At 39.9% G+C, this 22,957-nt stretch overlaps 1 protein-coding gene across 1 annotated transcript in view; it reads right to left on the bottom strand.

The window, feature by feature from the left end:
- LOC124544810 (small G protein signaling modulator 1-like) overlaps positions 1-22,957 on the bottom strand; it is a 308,561-nt gene that overhangs the window by 97,556 nt on the left and 188,048 nt on the right. The window contains exons 18-19 of the mRNA XM_047123500.1: positions 6,057-6,115; positions 5,332-5,440 (exon numbers count right to left, since the gene is read on the bottom strand). Of these exons, the coding sequence (XP_046979456.1) occupies positions 5,332-5,440; positions 6,057-6,115 (168 nt within the window). The remainder of the gene's footprint in view (positions 1-5,331; positions 5,441-6,056; positions 6,116-22,957) is intronic.

Here is a 22,957-nt window from a genome sequence, read left to right on the forward strand (position 1 = left end):
TCCGGAGATCGGTAAACGGAAGAGACTGAATAGCTGGCCGAGGAAGAGAGACTGCAGCCTTGGCCGCTATATCGGCCGCCTCATTCCCACTGATACCAGCGTGTCCCGGGAGCCAGAGGAACGTCACTGAGACGCCCCCCAGGTGGAGCAAGCGCAGACAGTCCTGAATCCGGTGGACCAGAGGGTACACAGGGTAAAGAGCTTGGAGACTCAGGAGAGAGCTGAGAGAATCTGAGCAGATTACGTACTGTATCCGCTGATGGCGGCGGATGTAGTGGACAGCCTGGAGAACAGCGTAAAGCTCCGCAGTATAAACCGAACACTGGTCGGGAAGCCGAAAGTGATTTGGGGTGTCGCCAACAATATAGGCACTCCCTACACCTAACGATGTTTTCGAGCCATCGGTGTAAATAAATGTGGCTTCCGTCATTTGTGCACATAGAGCAGCAAATGCCTGACGGTAAACAAGTGTAGGGGTACCATCCTTGGGAAATTGACATAGGTCTCTGAGCAAGTCGATCCAGGGACGGAGCCAAGGCGGTGCTGTACCCCAAGTTGTCAAGAAGGTTTTAGGAAAGCGGAAGGAAAGAGAATGGAGCAGTTGACGGAAGTGGACTCCCGGGGGTAGGAGGGAGGAGGAGCCCGAGACATCAGAAAGGAGACAATCCATAATTGGATTAATGGCGATGGCAAACAGTACAACACTCAGCACGGAGCCCTGGGGTACCCCGTTTTCTTGGGAGAAAGTACGGGAGAGAGTAGTGTTCACCCGCACCCTAAATGTGCACTCTGCCATAAATTCGCGAAGAAAAAGGGGCAGCCGGCCTCGAAAGCCCCAAGAGAACAGTGTGCGGAGGATGCCTGTCCTCCAACAGGTATCGTATGCTCTCTCCAGATCAAAAAATATTGCTACCGTTTGGCGTTTCCGGAGAAAATTGTTCATGATATAAGTGGAGAGAGCAACAAGATGGTCAACTGCAGAACGATGCTTTCGGAATCCGCATTGGGCTGGTGTTAAAAGACTGCGGGATTCCAGCCACCAAGCTAAACGGTAATTCACCATACGCTCCAAAACCTTACAGACACTACTCGTGAGAGAAATGGGGCGATAGCTAGAGGGGAGATGTTTGTCCTTTCCAGGTTTCGGAACGGGAACGACAATAGCTTCCCGCCATCGCCTGGGAAAGGTACTGTCGGTCCAAATTCGATTATAAAGGCGAAGGAGGTAACGCAGGGTATGGGTTGATAAATGCAGCAACATTTGGATATGGATACCATCCGGTCCTGGGGCGGAGGAGCGAGAAGAAGAGAGGACATGTTGGAGTTCCCGCATGAAGAAAACAGTATTGTAGCTTTCATGATTTTGAGAGGAGAAAGCAAGATGTCGCACTTCCGCTGCACGTTTCTTCGGGAGAAACGCTGGCGGGTAATTTGAAGAGCTCGAAATCTCAGCAAAGTGCTGACCCAATGAGTTAGAAATTGCGACGGGGTCCACTAAGGTATCATGCGCGACAGTGAGCCCAGAGACCAGGGAGAAACTAGGCGCGCCTGAGAACCGTCGAAGCCGACTCCAAACTTCCGAGGAGGGAGTGAAGGTGTTAAATGAGCTAATAAAGAATTTCCAGCTTGCCTTCTTGCTATCGCGGATGACGCGACGGCATCGCGCACGGAGCTGCTTATATCGGATACAGTTGGCCAAAGTTGGATGGTGACGGAAAATGCGAAGAGCACGTCGCCGCTCACATATTGCGTCACGGTATGCCTCGTTCCACCAAGGAACTGGGGGGCGCCGGGGCAATTCGGAGGTGCGTGGTATTGAACGTCCCGCAGCTGTGAGAATAACGTCGGTAACATGTGTGACCTCATCGTCGACGCTGGGAAAGCGACGGTCATCGAATGTCGCTAGAGACGAAAAAAGTGTCCAATCGGCTTGGGCAAACTTCCAGCGTCGCGAGCGCATATATGGCAGTTGAGGCTGCAGTCTAAGAACACATGGAAAGTGGTCACTCAAGTGTGTATCATCAAGGGCGAACCATTCGAAGCGCCGAGCTAGCGGAACAGTACCGACCGCAAGGTCCAAATGAGATAAATTTGTTGTGGAGGCAGACAAAAATGTGGGGACCCCAGTGTTGAGGCAGACTAGATCCGCTTGGTGGAAGACGTCTACCAATAGTGAGCCACGTGGACAAGGATGTGGAGATCCCCAAAGCGGGTGGTGGGCATTGAAGTCCCCAACCAGCAAATAGGGGGGTGGAAGCTGATCAAGAAGATGAAGGAGATCAGCTCGTGCCATTGGTGTGGACGATGGAATGTATACCGTACAAAGAGAGAACGTGTATACAGAAAGGGAAAGACGGACGGCGACAGCTTGGAAGGAACTGTTTAAGGGGATTGGGTGATAATGGAGAGTATCATGGAGCAGAATCATGAGTCCTCCATGGGCTGGAGTGCCTTCAACAGAGGGGAGGTCATATCGGACGGACTGAAAATGAGGGAGAACAAAGCGGTCATAGGGACGCAGCTTTGTTTCCTGAAGACAGAAGATGACCGGCGAGTAGGATCGTAAGAGGATCGACAATTCATCCCGATTGGCTCGAATGCCGCGGATATTCCAGTGGATAATGGACATAGGGTGAACAGAAAATGGAGGAACGTGACCAAGGGTGCTGTCAACTCAACGACTGCTCAGAGCTTGCGACCGACAGCATGGAATGGCATTCAGTCGAAGGCAGAAGATCCTGATCCATAGGTTGGTCAGGAGCAGCTCCTGCCACCAACGATCGGCCAGTTGACCGGCCACCAGCAGTGCGCCTCGGCGACACAGAAGACGGCCGAGGGCGATTTCCGCCAGGTGGTGCTGTAGATGGAACACGCCTTGGCGGAGAAGGAGAGGAACTGTGTTTCTTCGTAGCCTTCTTGGAAGTATGATGTTTAGATGAAGGAGGAACCGATGGTTGTGAAGTTGCGGTACGTAAAAACTCTTCACGAGAATGCTCTTTTTTCGAAGACTTGGCGTCTGACTTTTGGGCTCGAGATTTAGCAGAACCCGACGAAGGGTGAGCCATAGAGTGGGCAGGCGAAAGAGGTGAGGCTGAACGGGCGATCTTTGCGCTGGCCGATCTGACGACTGTGGTACTAAAGGTGAGGTCGCAAGTCTGCGTGGCCGCCTCCTTTGTTGGCCGAAGAGAAGCAAGGACAGTGCTGTATTTTCCTTTCTGAGGCACGGTGGGCTGTCGATTGGCGAGAAACTATCGAGCAGCAAAGGTCGACACCTTTTCCTTTACTCTGATCTCCTGGATGAGCTTTTCGTCCTTAAAAACGGGGCAATCTTGAGAGGAAGCAGCGTGGTCACCCATACAGCTGATGCAGCGAGGGGATGGAGGTGGACAAGCACCCTCATGGGCATCCTTGCCACACGTAACACATTTGGCCGGATTGGATTAGGACTGGCTGGTGTGATTGAACCGCTGACATCGATAGCAACGCGTAGGGTTTGGGACATAAGGGCGAACGGAAATTATCTCATAGCCTGCTTTGATTTTTGATGGGAGTTGAACTTTGTCAAATGTCAAGAAGACAGTGCGGGTTGGAATGATGTTCGAGTCAACCCTTTTCATAACCTGATGAACAGCCGTGACGCCCTGGTCAGACAGGTAGTGCTGAATTTCTTCGTCAGACAATCCATCGAGGGAGCGGGTACAAACGACTCCACGCGAGGAATTTAAGGTACGGTGCGGTTCCACCCGGACAGGGAAGGTGTGGAGCAGAGAAGTACACAGCAATTTTTGAGCCTGGAGGGCACTGTGTGTTTCTAACAACAGGGTGCCATTCCGTAATCTGGAACAAGACTTTACAGGACCCGCAATTGCGTCGACACCTTTCTGAATAATGAAAAGGTTGACCGTGGAAAAGTCGTGACCTTCGTCAGACCGAGAAACAACAAGGAACTGTGGCAACGATGGAAGAACCGTCTGTGGCTGAGACTCAGTGAACTTACGTTTGTGAGCAGACATAGTGGAAGGTGAGGAAACCGTTGCGGAAGAATCCCCCATGATTACCGGCGTCTCCGATGGCACGCTCCTCCCTTGTGGGGGCCCTCACCGAGGGCACACCCGCCTTAGGTGATTGGTCACACCTCCCGACAAACGGACGGAGGGACCAATCGGCACTTTCGGAAGGTATCAGCTCGGGTAATCACCCCTCCCTGGGCCTGGCCGTTACCAGGGGGTACGTACGTGTCCTACCTGTCTACCCGGGGCAGGGAATTACGCGTTACCCCGTCACCGGCTACGAATGGAAGTGCGTGGGTCGGCCTTCAGACACGCACAGGGAGGAAAAAAGAGAAAGGGAAAGGAAAGAAGAGGGGGTCTCAAACGCCGCAGCGGAGAAAAGGGCAAGGAGAAGAGGGAAGGAAAAGGGAAGGACAGAGGAAGGACGAGGACTTGCACGTGTAGACAGCAAGGAATTTGGAACAGTTTCGAGCGTCCGTCTCCGGACGTAGGCACAAACCATACTCCCAGAGGGGGAGAAAGGGAAGGAAAGAGCCATAGGTGAGGGGGGGGGGGGCGAAGATGGGGGACGGGGAGGGATGCGGAAAGGGAAGGGAAGGGAAGGTATGCAGCCCGGAAAGGAAGGAGGGCCACATTAGCTCGGGGTCCCGTGCTCGCTACGCACGTGTCCACAAAAGAGTTGTGGACCCCCTGGGGGGAATAAATAGTGTGTGTTCCTCTTTTTCTGATGAAGGCTGTGGCTGAAAGCTTACGTGTAAGTATCTTTTACTTGTGTCAGTCTGTAGCTTAGCATGTTATCTCTATGCTAAACAACAATCTATCTTTTCATACATTGTTGATATTCCTACCTGGAGTTTCCATTGTTCAATTTACAACTCTAATTATAATGCCATCAGATCAATAAATCATTTTTCTCTTGATGTCATTTGTTGCAGAGCCATGAAAACATTCTTTCAAATGGTTTGTATCACCTTTTGATCATTCTTTCCATTTAAATTTCACAATATATCAAAATTAAATTTGTCGGAGCTAAAAGTGAATGGTCTAATCTGATTTCAACCTACTACTACTTTATCTGTGAGAAATCTTACACCATGCACTACAAAAACATTCCAATTTTAGTAGGTTTTAATCTTCTGGGGCACAGTAGTTACAACAAATATGTGTTTGCACTAGTGGACAGCAATCTTCCTTCACTTATATGGCTATCACTACTAAATTTTTACAGTCATCAACCACAAGGGTTAACAGTGTGTTTTAATACATGTGATAAAAGAAAAATAAATTAACTTCTTCACATTGGATTTTACTGGATTAATACCTTCAGTAGACACTTTTTCAGAAACTGGTTCATTGTTGGCTTTGTTCATCAAAAATTCTGTCTCAACATCCTCTACGACACCTTCATCTGGAGATGTTGGATCATCCTCCTGTAACAAACACATTATTAGATAGAGACTAACAATTATGATGTTCATAACAGAAAACTTTGTAGGCTGGCAGAAACAATTAAAAATAAAAAATAAACAGAATCCTAAGTTGCTACATGCAACACAAAGTTAAAGTTTCAATAGTTTTCGAATCTGGACTTAACATGGAATTAGAAGGGCAGGATCAACAGGAAGAAAGTCTTCATAAGGAGTAGACAGGATGTCAAGCTGAGGATGACACTGCAGAGTTGTATACAAAAAGCATCAACAATGGGCTGCCTGTAGTACCCTAAAGGAAACAAATCATGGCAGCTCAGCACATATCAAATCCAAGGTAGCCAGGCAAAAATGACTCAAAACCCATTCAAATAACTAGATAAGAGAAATCAATCAGTCTCACAGAGAAGGTTTTCAGTCAGGATTTCTGAACTTACACGTTCAATTCCTATAAGCACACTTTTTTTTTTTAAGAAAAAAGTCGTATTTACTAGACCTCCCTTTATTTCTTTCCGTTCCTTCACATTATCATGTCATACTAACTAAATGATCGCACAAGCGACTACAAATTCCAGTTCTTTTTTTTATTTTCTGTGAAAAAAAGGATATATATACTCACATCAGAGTCAACTGCACTAGTTCGACGAATGCATTCTGCTGTCAGCTTCCCCAAACCTGCTGTAGAAGTACACAGACAAGTAAGCATATGTAAAGCTTGCAACCATGAAGTCACCTAATGATACTTGAATTACAAAGGATGTAATTGGCTTTGAATATGTAAATTCATCAGAAACAATAATTCTTAGCTTTGTAATCAATAAAAAAATAAACAAATAGAAAGGTGAAAAACACTGGAAATTGCTATCACATTCTTCAGCTATGGTGGTGCAACAAGCACAGGAAGATTGTAGAAAAAGAAAACAGTAATTGTATTCCAGAATTATACACTCCTAGCTTTAAAAGACCTAAAGGCATGACATTTAGCACACAGTTAACATATTTTCTTGCAAAGCAGCATGCATGCTTCCCTGATCATTTGACTGTTTGGTTTTGTTCAGCATTTTGGTAACACTCTTTTGTGAGACAAGTGAACCAGTGAATATTCATGCTTGTAGATAGCGAATTAACTTTCAATTCAACCAAAATAAATTATAAATAGTACTCTAGTGTATATTGTATAAATCCTTTCTAAATAACCTTTGCTACCTCATTACAAAAATATAAGGAAAATGTAAACTTGATAATGGCAGAAGTTTTCAAAAACCAGATGTATGGTAGCATTTTAATAATGACAGGTTAAAGAAACAAAACCTAAGAATAAAATCTGTAGAAAAAGTAAAGGGAGAAGAAAATAGGATTGAAGTCAATAATGTTGGTTGTCACACAAATTTGACCCTTCAGATGAAAAAATTATTTATATTATGTATTTTATGAAAAATTATTAGAAGACTGTAATAAACAAATTCCTGCAGGAAATGAAGACACTGCAAAACATGTGCAGTATCTGTCTTCTGACACTCTGGCTTTACATTACATTCATACTTGTTCAATAGATTATGAATACAACATTTCATAATGATGTGGAATGTGTCAGTTTAACATAAGTTTTCTTCACATGATTATTTTTATTTATTTAAAAATACATTTTTTTTACAATTACTAGTTCATATCTAAAAACTTATCAATTCAGTAAAAGGAGTTGTCATTTACAAATTCTTTTAATTTGTTTTTAAAAGCTGGTTGGCTATCTGTCAGTCTTTTAATGCTATTTGGTAAATGACCACAGATCTTTGTGGCAGCATAAATCACTCATTTGTGTGCCAAAGTCAGATTTAACCCAGAATAGTGAAGTCAAAATATCCACGGGTGTGCTGCCGGTCTATAGTGTCTATAGTGCCCGTTGGACACTATAGACCGGCAGCACACCCGTGGATATTTTGACTATCAAATACGCCGGGAGAAACTCAAGAATCACAGAATAGTGAAGATCATCTTACCTTTTAATGTTGTACCTATAAACTTCACAATTATTTTTGAATTGGAATGGGTTATTAATAACAAATTTCATAAGTGTATACATGTGTTGCAAAGGTACTGTGAAAATCCCGAGTTCCTTAAATAAATGTCTGCAAGGTGATCTTGGATGGGCTCCAGTTATTATTCTCATTACACACTTTTGTGCAGTGTATATTTTTTCTCTTTAGGGTGAATTACCGAGTAGACTAATTTACTAATTATCACCAAAATTTGCAATAACCCTAACAGCATAAGTAGCTGAACCCAAACATTTCACCTGATCATCAACGTGTTTCTTCAAATTCAATTTCTCATCAATGTAAACACCCAGGAATTTTGAATATTCTACCATAGCAACAGAATTCTGTTCAAAATCTATATTTATCAATGGTGTTATGCCATTTACTGTACAGCACTGTGTATACCATGTTTTCTCAAAATTTTGTGGGAGTCCATTTTCAGACAACCACTTAATAATCTTCTGAAAGACTTTATTTACAATTTCCTTCGCTAATTCTTGTTTGTTGGGTGAGATTACCCTGCTTGTATCATCAGCAAAAATACCTGGTTTTGCATCTTCATGAATATAGAGTGGCAAGTCATTAACATACATTAAAAGCTAAAGGGACCCAACAAAGCCCTGTCATGCACCGTTCTTGATACCTCCCTTGTTAGAGGCATTTTTACAGTAAAGTATGAATTAAAATATTTGTGGATTGTCTAACTGATACCACAAAACTCAAGCTCATCCAGAATAATTTCACAATTCACACAATCAAAAGCCTTCGAGAAATCGCAAAAATCCCAATGGATGATGTTTCGTTATTCAGAGCATTTAATATCTGATCACTGAAAGAATATCTATACCATTTTCTGTCAAAGAGCCTTTCTGAAAACCAAATTGACACTCTGTTAGTACTTCATTTTTACAAATATGTTAAGCTACTGTTGAATAAATTATTTTTTCAAGAATTTTTGATGAAGCTGTCAAAAGTGGGATTGGGAGTAGTTGTTAACATCAGACCCATCCCCTTTTTTATTCAATGTTTTAAAAATAGCGTATTTCAGTTTATCCAGAAAAATGCTCTGTTTCAGTGAACTACATATGTGTTGAGAATCCTGCTTATCTGTTGGGAACAAGCTTTTAGTACTCTGTTGGAAAGGCTGTCAATTCCATGTGAGCTTTTACTTTTGAGCGAATGTCGGTATGAGGGTCGAGTTGAATTTCAGTTTTATCAAATTGCGTAGGTATTGCCTCTTCCACTTGCATTTTCTAATGAAAGGCTGGATCCTATTTTCTCTATAACACTTAGAAAATTATTATTATAATATTTTCTACTTATGACTTTCTGTTAACAAACTTTTCATTGAGTCTGATAGAAATAGTCTTCCTGTGCTCTCGGTTGTCCTGCTTTCCTTTTAACAATATTCCAAGTTGTTTTAATTCCATTATCAGTGGTCCTAATCTCAGACATAATGCACGTACTCCTGGACTTTTTAATAACTTTTCTTAACACAGTAAAGTAGTTTTTATAATGTTTGCCTGTTTCTAGATCATTACTCCTTTAGCTATAAGATATATTTCCCTTTTCTGTTTACAAGATATTTTTATCCCTTTAATATGCCATGGCTTTTTAGATTACTCCTTACAACTAAATTTCACTGTTTTCTTAGGGAAATTGTTTTCAAATATACTCACAAAGGTTATCATCAGGAGGTAAAATCTTTAGTACTGCCAGTAGATAAATATAGAAGCATCATACATGGTAACTTTATGTGAGTATTTTGGCAATACTAAAAATTTCATCACCTGAAGGTAATTACTGGCCAGTAATTCTGACAATATTTTTCTTATTTCACATCTTGTTCAAATACACTCTTTCCACCACAAGATGTCCTGGATCCTTACTTCTGTGCCACCTTATAGTTACAACCTCACTCACAATTTTCACAGGGTAACTTCTCATGCACTGATACAACTCCAGTTTCCTGCATCCTATATTTCCTGTTATTTATGCTCCCAAAACACATCCCACCACTTTGTTGCATCTTCCTATACTATCGAACTTCTCCTGGCTTTGACCTCAACAACACATTTTCCTTCACAATTTTCCAATTTGCCACTTCTTCAGCCTCCTCTCTCATCTGGTACGTAACCTCTAACTTATTTGAACATTTCCTCACAAGTCATGACAGACACTTACTCATTTCAGTTTTTGTCCATTGCATACTCACCCTATCGCTCATTTCCTTTTCTTTTTTCTTTTATTTCTTTTATCCTGACAACTTGGCAACTATTTTTATTTTGTTTTCCTTTGCCAGGTAACAACATCACAAGACAACAGAGTGTGTCTGAAAGATGACTTATCTGAAAGCTAAACAATTTATAGCCCTTTTACGCTGAGGTGACAGAAGTCATGGGATAGCACTATGCATATATACTGATGGTGGTAGTATCGTGTACACAAAGTACGGAAGGATGGTGCATTGGTGAAGCTGTCATTTGTACTCAAGTGATTCTTGTGAAAAGGTTTCCAATGTGATTATGGCCATAAAGTGGGAATAAACAGACTTTGAATACAGAATGCTGGTTCAAGCTAGACATAGTGGACATTCCATTTTAGAAACCGTTACAGAATTCAATATTCCAAGTTACGGAATTCAATATTCCAAGCCACAGTGTCAAGAGGCCGAGAATACCAAATGTCAGGTATTATGGTATTATCTCCCATCACGGACAAAGCCAACAGCCGAGGGCCTTCACTTATCGAATGAGAGCAGTGGTGTTTTCCTAGAGTTGTCAGTGCTAACAGATGAGCAACATTGCATGAAATAACTGCAGAAATCAATGTGGGATGTACAAAAAACATAACCATTAGGACAATGGGGAGAAAACTGGCATGAATGGGCTATGGCAGTAGATGACCAATGGTAGTGCCTTTGTGAGCAGCATGACAGTGCCTGCAGCACCTCCCCTGGACTCGTGACCATATCAGTTTGACCCTAGACAACTGAAAAACCATGGCCTGGACAGATGCGTTCCAATTTCAGTTGGTAAGAAGTGATGGTAGGGTTCGAGACTGATGTGGACCCCATGAAGGAATGGGCCAATCTGTCAACAAGGCACTGTGCAAGCTGATGGTGACTCCATAACAGTGTGGGCTGAGTGTACGTGGAACGGACTGATCATTGACAGTAAATGTTTATGTTCATCTGTTGGGGACCATTTTGACCCAAATGACGATGGAATTTTTACATACAACAATGCACCATGTCACTGGACTGAATCTGCGTCCAATTAGTTTGAAGAATCGACACCATACGAACAATTATTCAAGGATTTTCATATTTCACTGGAAAAATTAGACCACATGTTTGGTCTTGAAACATCTGACTCAGTCATTTCCATGTAAGGATTCCTTATCTCAAACAGATAAATTTGTTCTGCTACATCATCTCTGAAGAATTCTATTACCTCCACAGATACACCTTAAATTATAAATTTTGCTACTGCTCCCTGACAGTGTAAGAAGCAGATTTATCTCTCTCAAAAGGGAATACCTTAAGTATTAGTAGCCCATGAAGCAATTAGCCTTTAAAATTCTATACAAAATTTATAGAAAATTTTATTTATTAGTTCAGTGGCACAGGACCTCATGGAAAATGAAAGATATACCAATGAAACAGAAGAATCTGTAATATAATTGCAAAATAAAGGCAAATATAGAAGCAAGCAAATCAGTACAAGAATATGACAATGAACAAAACCATAATGGACTAATTATGGCAGCAACTACTTCCCACACACAGCTGAGTGCTTGGGTTATGACATACTGAAACGGCAGAAATTGTATGTTGAGAAGAGGAAACTGAGATAGAGTTATATTGATGTGCATGATACTAAATTATAAGTTCTTATTTCTTTTCGATTTGTCAGTGAATTATGAAGAAGTTACCTTTTTTTTATTCTTTTCTGCACAACTGTATCTATCATGTTCCGTCTTTACCTCTACTGCAAGAGTGACAAGAGGCCTGGCTCTGCAAGAATGTTACGTGAGCAGCCACAAAAAGCTTTAAGATATTTACTGATAGTTTTCTAGCTTCTATAAAAGAGATGTCACAGTTCTCTTCCAAGAACACTCATTCTAACATATTTTGCAATGATATACACAAATTTCACTAATCACAAACTATGCTACCCTTCCCTAAACTCAATCCGTCACCAATACGTTTTTGCATGCTCAACTACTTATCCAGATAGATGGAGTAAAAGGTTAATATTATAAAGAACAGCAATTACTTTGGTGAGTGCATACTATTTTTTAAGATTCTGTCAATGAATCAAAATCTTTAATTTACTTAACCCATGATTCTGTTTCTGTGGCCATTCTATTTTATATGCCCCTGCATCTTTAAACCAAGATATTCAACTGAAGACACCACTCAAGTCACATATACTATGTACACTGTGACAAAAGACACTAAGAGTTTTACATGGGCTGCTGTTAATGTTTTGGAATTTGATTCTCAACTGTTATACTCAATCATTACTTCTGACTTGGACTGCACATTTTCTTCATTTCAGATCTTGAATGACTTCTCCTTTCAATGATACCTACGCTATGTCTCCAAAACATACCCTCATTCTACCTGGTCTTACGTTTTAATTTAATGATTTCAAGTCTCATTTTAAACACCGCATGTTATCACCAATATTGCTGAAATTCTGTGATGAGTTGTTTCACTCTAGAGCACATTATGTGCCTAAATTAATCTCCTTTACACATTAAATCTACGTGCTGAGCAAGAACTCAAACACAGATTTCTGCCTCTGTTGGGCAACACTCCTTAAACTGAGCGTCATGAGCAGTTCTCATGGAGAGACAATCGCATCATGAGCAATTATCATGGAGAGGCATAACATATCAGTCTATCAGTACTTTCCATATATTTACACATTTTTTGTAGTTCTGCATTCTTTGCACGGAAAGAAGTTCTGGAAACAAGGAAAGTCAGAGAATGGTTTATACACAAATTACATGGCTAAACTCACAGACAGTGCTCTTATTCTGCAGTACTCTGTGTACTAAAATGTACATTCCTGACTTATTAAAACAATATGACAGACATGGACAAGGGCTCAATCATCTGCCATCGGCAGGAGGTACTTTGACTCATCTTGGTTTGTTCAGAACACATGTTTTGATGAAGAAAAGAAGATTGAGTTTGTAAAGGGGCACCCTCCTCGAGGTATTGATAGCAAAAATATATTCCACTTTTTAAACAGGTTAATATTATCTCAGCTGATTTTCTAAAAGATTTTCATATGATTTTGTACATGGTGTGTTATAATTTAAGCTAAAAGCCATGAAAAGAAATTACTTTATTTTCGTTGTTACAATCAATGTGTACTAGCTCTGAACATACAGTTCAATTTTTTTTTTTTAAGAAACAACTGAAATTACAAAATATTTGGCACACTTAAAATTTTTATCATTAATTACACAATTTAGTGCAATTTATTAAATGTATTTCTGGATTATTTATAAAATAATAATAGAAATTAATGGAAATTGATTTGTCAAGAAAATTTGTAAACTCTTTGGAATATTGTTAGTAACACAGTCAATTGGTAGAGGGAGTGCCATTGGCATGATTGGACATTTTTTTATTTTTGGAAATAACAACGTAATTTACAGTTTTGTTGGCATGGAAATTGTAATGACATTGTGATAGAGAAAAATGTGAGAGAATAAAATTAACATGAAAACAGAAATTCTATGGCAGGCTTACTTCAGTATAACAAATACTAAGAAAGAGATAGAGGGGCTGGCCAGTACTTGCCTCAGTTCAGTACAGCCGATAGATACACAAAAAACAGAACCAAAAATTTACATTCCTAGCTTTTGGAACAAATGTTCCTTCATCAGGGAGGAGAGAGGGGAAAGAAAGGGAAGAAGGGAAAATAGATTCAGTTACTCACAACCTTGCTTCATAACCTGGGTTGTGAGTTACTGGCTAAGTGTGCCAAATATTTTGTAATTTCAGTTGTTTCTTAAAAAAAAAAAAAAAAAAATTCAACTGTATGTTCGGAGCTAGTACTCTCCTCCCTGATGAAGGAACATTTGTTCCAAAAGCTAGGAACGAAAATTTTTGGTTCTGGTTTTTGTGTATCGGCTGTACTGAGCTGAGGTAAGTACTGGCCAGCCCCTCTATCTCTTTGTTAGTATTTGTTTCACATCTTTATATGAGATTTTCCATTAATCATTTACTTCAGTATAATTACATCAACTGGAACCATGAGGATCTCAATGTCAAAAATTTCAACTTCAAGAATCAGCCCCTAGACAAGAAGGTAAGAAAGAAGTTTATTGTAAAACTTACTCCACTCAAAGCTTATTAAAAGAGATAACTGTAAAGACTGAGATAATCAACAAATGTGAGGGACGGGTAGATTAAAAGTTCAAGATATGGTCCAGTACACAAGGTGAATCAGAACTCTGACAGATTTTCAGAGACTGTTTAGGGATACCTTCTGAGTATTTTGATAGAAGGGACCCACGGTCTCCAGTGACATGCTACAGCATTATTGCTTTTCATTTGGTTTCTTGCCCCAACTATCTCTGGATCTGTATTGTAATGAAAACAGTGCATAACTGTGCAAATGTCAACAGTTGCACTATCTACCTTATATCCATTTGCTCATGCAGGGTGTATAGTGGACAAGGAAAAAATATTCCCAGATTTTTCCTGGATTTCCCAGTTAAAAATACACTTTCTCCCAAGTGAAAACACACTTTATCCGTGCTAAGTGAAATGTCTTTGCAGAGCAGCAAAATGTACGCTGTGTATTTTTGTATTACAAAAGTGTACATTGGAAGTCGACCAAACACTGCATGTTACTTTCCGAATCATTGAAATCGAGATTGTGGTGCACTTTTGTAAGTCAGTCATAGCTCATCTCATGTGATCTAGCCAGCCGATATTCAGAGCATAGGACATGTGATGTAGTCAGCCAATAGCAAAATCACTGTTAAGTAGCACGAACACACACACAGGAGAAGTTGTTGTTGTTGTTGTTGTTGTGATCTTCAGTCCTGAGACTGAGGGATTTGATGCAGCTCTCCACGCTACTCTATCCTGTGCAAGCTGCTTCATCTTCCAGTACGTACTGCAGCCTACATCCTTCTGAATCTGCTTAGTGTATTCATCTCTTGGCCTCCCTCTACGATTTTTACCCTCCACACTGCCCTCCAACACTAAATTGGTGATCCCTTGATGCCTCATTTCCTAATCTAATTCCCTCAGCATCACCCAACTTAATTCGACTACATTCCATTATCCTCAATTTGCTTTTGTTGATGTTCATCTTATATCCTCCTTTCAAGACACTATCCATTCCGTTCAACTGCTCTTCCAAGTCCTTTGCTGTCTCTGACAGAATTACAATGTCATCGCCGAACCTCAAGGTTTTTATTTCTTCTCCATGGATTTTAATACCTACTCCGAATTTTTCTTTTGTTTCCTTTACTGCTTGCTCAATATACCAATTGAATAACATCAGGGAGAGGCTACAACCCTGTCTCACTCCCTTCCCAACCACTGCTTCCCTTTCATGTCCCTTGACTCTTATAACTGCCATCTGGTTTCTGTACAAATTGTAAATAGCCTTTCGCTCCCTGTATTTTACCCCTGCCACCTTTAGAATTTCAAAGAGAGTATTCCAGTCTACATTGTCGAAAGCTTTCTCTAAGTCTACAAATGCTAGAAACATAGGTTTGCCTTTTCTTAATCTATCTTCTAAGATAATTCGTAGGGTCAGTATTGCCTCACGTGTTCCATAATTTCTACGGAATCCAAACTGCTCTTTCCCAAGCTCGGCTTCCACCAGTTTTTTCATTAATCTGTAAAGAATTTGTGTTAGTATTTTGCAGCTCCTTAAATTCCCACTTTTTTGCAGTTTCTTCAGTTTTAATCTACAGTTCATAACCAATAGATTGTGGTCAGAGTCCACATCTGCCCCTGGAAATGTCTTACAATTTAAAACCTGGTTCCTAAATCTCTGTCTTACCATTATATAATCTATCTGATACCTTTTAGTATCTCCAGGCTTCTTCCATGTACACAACCTTCTTTCATGATTCTTGAACCAAGTGTTAGCTATGATTAAGTTATGCTCTGTGCAAAATTCTACCAGGCAGCTTCCTCTTTCATTTCTTACCCCCATTCCATATACACCTACTACATGAAGTTAATAGTTTAAATTAATATACACAGTGTTGCTACAAGAAAAGCAAAGCTTCCACATATAATATTGGTCTCTAAGGTTAATAAGCTGCAAGAGAAGCTACGCTTTCACACATAATGTTGATCTTTTTTGCGCCTGTTACACTTTAAGATGGGCCAGTAAAATTTTTAATAATGACATTAATGTCTGATCTTCATGTTTTGAAATTCTTCTAAATGGCTCGCCATCAAAGAGTTGATTTTGAAATGAGAGTCGAACACTCTGTGATTTAAGAAATTCATGGTACATTCACGCACATAGTTCAACTTACGTAAAAGGATATTTACTTTGAATGTAATGCTTTTCAAACCACCAATCACAATATTTTCCCACGACCTGTTAGAAATAGGTTCTTTTCAGCAGTTGCCAGAGAGTGCAGATAACAGGTGGCACCGCACTTGCGCAGCTACCATGAAGTAGGAAGCGCATATGTTCATACATGTAAAACATTGAAAGACCATACACTACGTCAAAAAAGAAACAAGACACCAGAGGATACTCCAAGAGCATCGGAATTTCGTGAACCATACTAAAATGTGCACATTTAAAGTGCATACTTAAAGTGCACATTCGTATGTCCAGATTCCAAATGAAGTAGACCTCGACCTGATATTAAGCTTTTCAGTGTGGTTTTCAGGATGTAAATTTTCTTGGAGCACTAGTACTGCACCATATCATTTTTGGTTCTTTATTATGGCATAATGTCATATGTGCTATAAGATGAAAACGTGCACTTGAAATGCAGCAAACAGTTGAAATTAGCCAGTACTGTGGAATTAAACATTTCATTTCAAATACATTGACTGCCTCTGTGGAAAAGGTTAATAAAAGCCAAATTTCTTTAGCAAACAGACAAAAATAACTTCATTGTTCTGCAAGGCAATTAATGCTTGACTGTCAGAAAGGTGGAAATAAAATAAAATTTAAAACTAATAACATATTTTAACCTTCCGTAATTATGTGAATATATTTTAATTCACTTGATAGCTCCTGGCTACAGGTTTCCGTTTTGTTTTCATTTGACATGAGAGTAAACAAAGGGGAAACAGCAAAATCACTAAATGTAAACATGGGTCATGTGGAGACTACCCACTATAACTCAGACTGCTCTGCACATCAGCCCCAGATCTATGATATTTGCTATACGGGTCAATACTAAAAAAAAATTGAATTTTCGAAAATAAGTTCATCTTGTAGCGCACATCTTTTTGAAAAGTTTGAAACATAAAACATATGTGTTTGAGGAAATGTAAGACATGTTATTTGGTTTTAAGTGTGCCAAAGTGCAGTGCCATGCCTCTTTATACAGCATTCTTCTATCGCACATCACTGTATTTCGCTCTGTGGGATTGAAACTTGTATATTTTGTAATGGATGCCATCAAACTATATTCAGGACAATGGAAACTGAAATGTCCTGTGGTGCCTCTCCTGCTCCCAGTCGGCCGGTTTGACAGCCTGCCCCCCCCCCCCCCCCCCCCCCCTCTCTCTCTCTCTCTCTCTCTCTCTTTGTTTTTTTTTTTTTTTTTTAAAAATCTCACAATTAATATCGGATGGGATTATTTATAATCAGGAGAACAAGAACTCCCCAGAAAATTTGCACTCTTTATTGCCTATTAGCTAGTAACTTGCTGTTTTGTGTGACATAAAATTAAATATAGGATACATAAAACCAATAAAGACAAGACACAAGCCAGAAAGTACACATTTATTCAATCCTTAGCTCTAGCATTCTTTTCTCTCTAATCTTGCTACAGCTTTACATGGCATGCTTTCCTTTCTGTGAATGAATCTATTACCTCATCAAAGATCAACAAACGTTTTGCTACATGAAAAACTGAAATGATGTTATGTAATACTGAAAAAGCTTTTAATACAAATAATACCCAAGGCTTGTGTGATTTCTCGATCTGATTACATCTATTTTGTCACTATCTGCTATATAAAACAAAATAGGTCTTTCTAATATTGTAGCAATTTTGTAACGCACACCAAATAAACGAGACTGTTTTGGCACAAATGGTCATTTTTATAACACGACAGAATAGAATTCACTTAGTACCAATATCAAATGCCTATTAGGCCTGCTAAAACCAAAAAGTTTTATGTTAGGAAATAGTTTCACACTTCATTCATATGCACCATTTCTCAAGCATGAGATCGAAAAGTAGTATTATGAAATTTTTATATAAATTTAGAATCATCTTATTCTTCCATAATTTGTGTGATGTTCCTATTTCTTCTCCTTCCTCATTCTAACAAACAATCTTGTCATCACCAATTATGTAGCTATTCCTGCCATTGACAAAATTTGTTTGCCGATTAACTTCACTAACCCTGCCAGAATCACAGGTTTAGTTATCCTGCGATTATTCTCTAGTTAGGCATTGTTACATGTCCGTACAACACGTTTTCTGCGTTACTTGCAGAACAGAACTTAAGTGGCTGCTAGCTGGGGACCGTAAAACTGGTCCTTACTATTGTAGCAATCTGTCCAAAAAATTTCTGTCAAAATTTCATTTTTTTTTTTTTTTTTTTTTGATACACCGAGAAGATAATACGTAATCTTTCTCACATGTTATTTCTGTTAGTCGTTTATTTCCATTCTGGTGGTCTGAATCTATGGATTTTGCTAACAACGCTGATCATTTGCAAACCCAATCAACCACATAATCAGACAGTGATTGGCATTCATCCATTCGGCTTTACTCCGCTCAGCTCATATAGCCCCGTCCACTTTTGTCTGCGGAAAGTTTATTTCTAGATGCAACGAGGATTCTCCTGACAGAGGCATCACATACACTATGCATGCATTCAAAAATCAATTTATGATTCATTCAGAAATAAATTTAAAATATGTTCCAAAAAGGTTCAAAAACTAACAAGGATGTGTTTTAATATCATATGAATAATCAATAGACCAGCGTGTGCTGGATGCTAGGCGCTTTGTGAAACAAGTTTTTTTCCTCAAGGTGCAATGTCCCCACAGCAAATACCCTCTACCACACACCAATTAATCATTTTCAATCAAACCATCCACATTCATTCACTTTGGAAAAGTTATCTGATCTGATTTTCTCGAAATATATGCGGCGACAGCTCGTTGGCACCGAAGTATTTTCTAGTGCGTTTTGTTGTTAGTGTGGTAACTAGGACAGCTTCTGGAGTATCTGTTGAGGGATTGACATGTTTCTGAAAGATACATATTCTGCTTTACTTCTCGCTAAAGCGAGCCAATTAACATTTGTGCCGCTAGCGGTTTGTTTGAAGAGAAAGAGACTGTAAAAGGAAAATAATTAGGGCGTGGAATCACCTGAGATCTGGACATGTATGGAGATGGATTTAATACACGATTTCCTCAATAAATAAGGTTTGTGACTTTTTTTGCTCTGGAGTGAATGAACGAATGAGTTTTTTCTGAATCATCTGATGATCACGTTGGCCCTGTAATTAGTGGGGAAGTTTCAGCTGTGTCGATGAGTGCCTGCAATCACTGAGTCTGTGTTAAATCGTCCAAAAAGGCTTCGTACACATCTGGAATTCGCAATCTTTCGTAAAAGGAACAAACTGTCCAAACGATTGATTCTCCCGACTGACTGCAGTGTTTAACAGTAATAATAAATGTAAAGATCTCTTACAGCAAGCCAGCCGCTGATTACCAAGACAAAGGACTCCACCAAAGATTCTATTTGGCTGATTTCACGTAATGAAATATCATATTAAAAACTGTACATAGATAAAGGAGAGAAAGAGAGAGAGCGAATGAAAATAGAGATAATACTAATAATCCTCCATTAGTCTAATTTTTCGCCTGTCTTATCACGGATCAGCCAAGAACTGGGAGGGCCTTACTTCACTGTATAGATTTATGTGTGAAGGTGAAGGGATCTTAAAGGCAACAGATACACGTCTATACAGACAAGACATTACACAGAGATAGCGGCTAGCTGCATTCATCATCTATTCTTAGATAAAGAGATGGCAACTTATTATCCGAACATTTTAAAATGTTAAAAAGGTTATGTATTGGGCACTCCCTTTTCCTGGTAGCATCTAGCTGCTTGGTGTGACTGCTTGCACAGCCATCAGCCACATTCCTGTAGCCAGAAGTGGGAGAATCTACTACTCATATGCGACTCAACTGCACATGCACATGAGCCCACTAGTAACTGCTAGAATGAATCTAATGTAAACAGTTGTGACTTCACAATCATCGGAGGCAATTTGTTGTTATGAAGCATTGTATTGTCTTCCTAAAGCCTTTGACACATTTTGGTGTTGGCAGATGCTTGCATGAGCATAGTGTGTTGTCATATAAGATATAAGGCACATTTCCTTTGTTATTTTTCGGTTTTGTTTTTCATTTTTTCTCTTATTTATGTTTTATTGTTGAAGTATTATTCTGCAGTCACGGGTACAGTAATATCCTTCATTAGAGTATTGGTTCTTACCAGTCAAAATTACAAAAATTTAACAGAAAACTAAAACAATGAAAAATTCCCAGAATTCTAAAAAATTCCCGGGTTTTTCCTGGATCTCCCGGTTATTCTGGGTCGTATACACCCTGTCATGGTACCTGCTATCAACAACAGTAATGGCCTCCTTATCCTGTAGCCCTGAAGTTCACATTCAGTGCTGCTCAGTCTGTGTAGGGTTTTGTTTTCTGATAGTGTTAGTTGTGTATTAACAGTGATACAAAACAGTACCATGGATATGTTTACTGATGCAGAGGTGGCTGATCATGTACCCTGTGTACGTATTCACTGGATGCAACAGAAGAGCAGCAAAATGACCCTATGCTCCACTGTTCCCGCACTGGCTGAAGCAATGTCATAGTGAATTTGCACTGTATAAATGTTGGTGCATTACTCTATGTTTTGTTTTGTATGTTTTGGTGAACGCAAACAGTCCTATTCACTGTTCATTATTATTTTGTAATGAGCTGCTAGAGACCATGGGTTCCTTATACCAAAATACTCAGAAGATATCCCTGAACAACCTATGAAAGTTTGTTTAGTAAAGTTCTGGTTCACCTCATGTAATTTTAGTATACCAGAAAGGTTCGTTTCTATGTACAATCTTTCTATACACAATCTCCAACGGAAACATAAGTTTCATTCCAGGACAATCTCCTATACTTTATTTAAGATATTCACACCTATTTGTTTTCTTCATGGTGTGCAAATCTTCCATGTCAAATAGAATAAACATCTTGTAGGTTGGAAGACTAGAAGAGCTATTGGTTTACTAAAGCATTGTACTGGTTAATGATGTGTGTTGAGGTACTTAAAGATGGTATTGCTGTGAATGGTATTATTTTCCCCTTTCTTTTTCCATCTGTGAATAGTGTGTGGCATGTGAGAAACACAACGGTCATTAGTAATCAATATGACCTCTAATTTTCTGATTTTCCTGTCATGGCCATTTTGGGAAATGTCTGTGGGAAGAAGTAATATGCTGCCAAACTCTTCTTGAAATGTATGCTCTTGTAATTTTACAAACAATCCTGTCAGACATGCTCAGTGCCTCTCTTGTAGCATCTGCTAAGGAAGTTAATTTCCTTAACACTCTCTTTGTTTACTGAACAAACACAGCCATGTTGCAGCATACCCCCTTTCTTTGCATCTTCTCTATCTCCTCATTTAATTCAACTTCATTAGCTAAGGGCAGGTTAATGTGATCCTTCCATGTAGGGTCATTTTAGACCACAGATAATTTACTGCTATGACGGTTTCAAGTATTTATAAAGTATAAAGTATAAATTATAAATGCATGCCAGCCACCCCCCCCCCCCCCCCCCCGCAATACACACACAGAGCAATGAGCTACAGACAAATGGTTGCTTGATGTGCTCTTTGAGACTTTCTTGACATAATGATGATGATGATGATGATGAACTCCCATGCTCCTTGACAGAGGGTAGGGGAACGATGCGGGAGACCCGCACCGCCATACTAGGGAGGTCCTAGTGGAGGTGGTTTGCCATTGCCTTCCTCCAACTGTAATGGAGATAAATGATGATGATGATGATGATGATGATGAAGATGACACAACAACAACCAGTCATCTCGAGGCAGGTGAAAATCTCTGACTCCACTAGGAATCAAACCCGGGACCCCGTGCTCAGGAAGCGAGAATGCTACCGTATCTAAACAAAACCAGGGGCTGAAGACTTATGGATCCCAGGAAAGCCCCTTCCAAGTGACCCATCACAAGGTTGGCATAGGAAGGAGCTATCCTGGTTCCCATGGCTATGCCCCTGATCTGTTTGTACAAGTTGTACAACTTTACTTCCGCCATTTTTTCCCCAACATTTGAGGCTTTAAGGAAACAAACTGGTTACACACGCATCATTCAAAGTATGTTACATCGCTGGCCACTACTTTCTCCCATCTTTTGGGCAGTGCATGAATCCCACGTTGAAAAAAATTTTCATCTTTTGAATCGATCCAATTTGTGACTTCTTCATGAGATCGGAAGTGTTGGTCAGACAGGCCATGCACCATTGATCTAAACAGGTGATAATCAGAAAGAGCAATGTCTGGAGAAAACGGCAGGTGGGGTAGGACTTCCCATTTTAACATTTCCAATTATGTTTTGATCTCTTTTTCAATGTGGGGTCGAGCATTGTTGTACTGCAAAATCACTTTATCGTGCCTCTTGCTGTATTGCAGCCGTTTGTATTTTAATATTCTGCTTAAACAAATTAATTGCATTTGTTAATGAATACCTGTGATTGTTTCACTTGGTTTTAACACCTCATAGTACATGACACCAAGCTGGTCCCACTAAATGCAGAGCATGATCTTGGAGCAGTGAATATTCGGTTTGGTTGTCACGCATGAGCATGGCCAGGATATCCCCATGATTATTTGCGTTTATGGCTATCATAACGAACCCATTTTTCATCCCTGGTCACAATGCGATGCAGAAATACCTTCCGTTTTTGCTTCTGAAGCAACTGTTCCCAAACACACAAATGCTGTTCAACATCTCTTGGTTTCAGCTCACACGGGACCCAAGTTCCTTGTTTCTGAATCATGCCTATAGCCTTGAGATGTTTTGAAATGATTTGCTGTGTCATTCCCACTAATCGTGTCAATTCTTCTTGAGTTTGATGTGAGTCTTCACTCAGCAATGTCTCTAATTCTGCATCATCGAAAACATTCTCTCTTCCACCACTATCCCAGTCTATGAAGTTAAAATCACCGTTCTTGA

Source organism: Schistocerca americana, chromosome 8, assembly GCF_021461395.2.
Source record: "Schistocerca americana isolate TAMUIC-IGC-003095 chromosome 8, iqSchAmer2.1, whole genome shotgun sequence".
Taxonomy (NCBI): domain Eukaryota; kingdom Metazoa; phylum Arthropoda; class Insecta; order Orthoptera; family Acrididae; genus Schistocerca; species Schistocerca americana.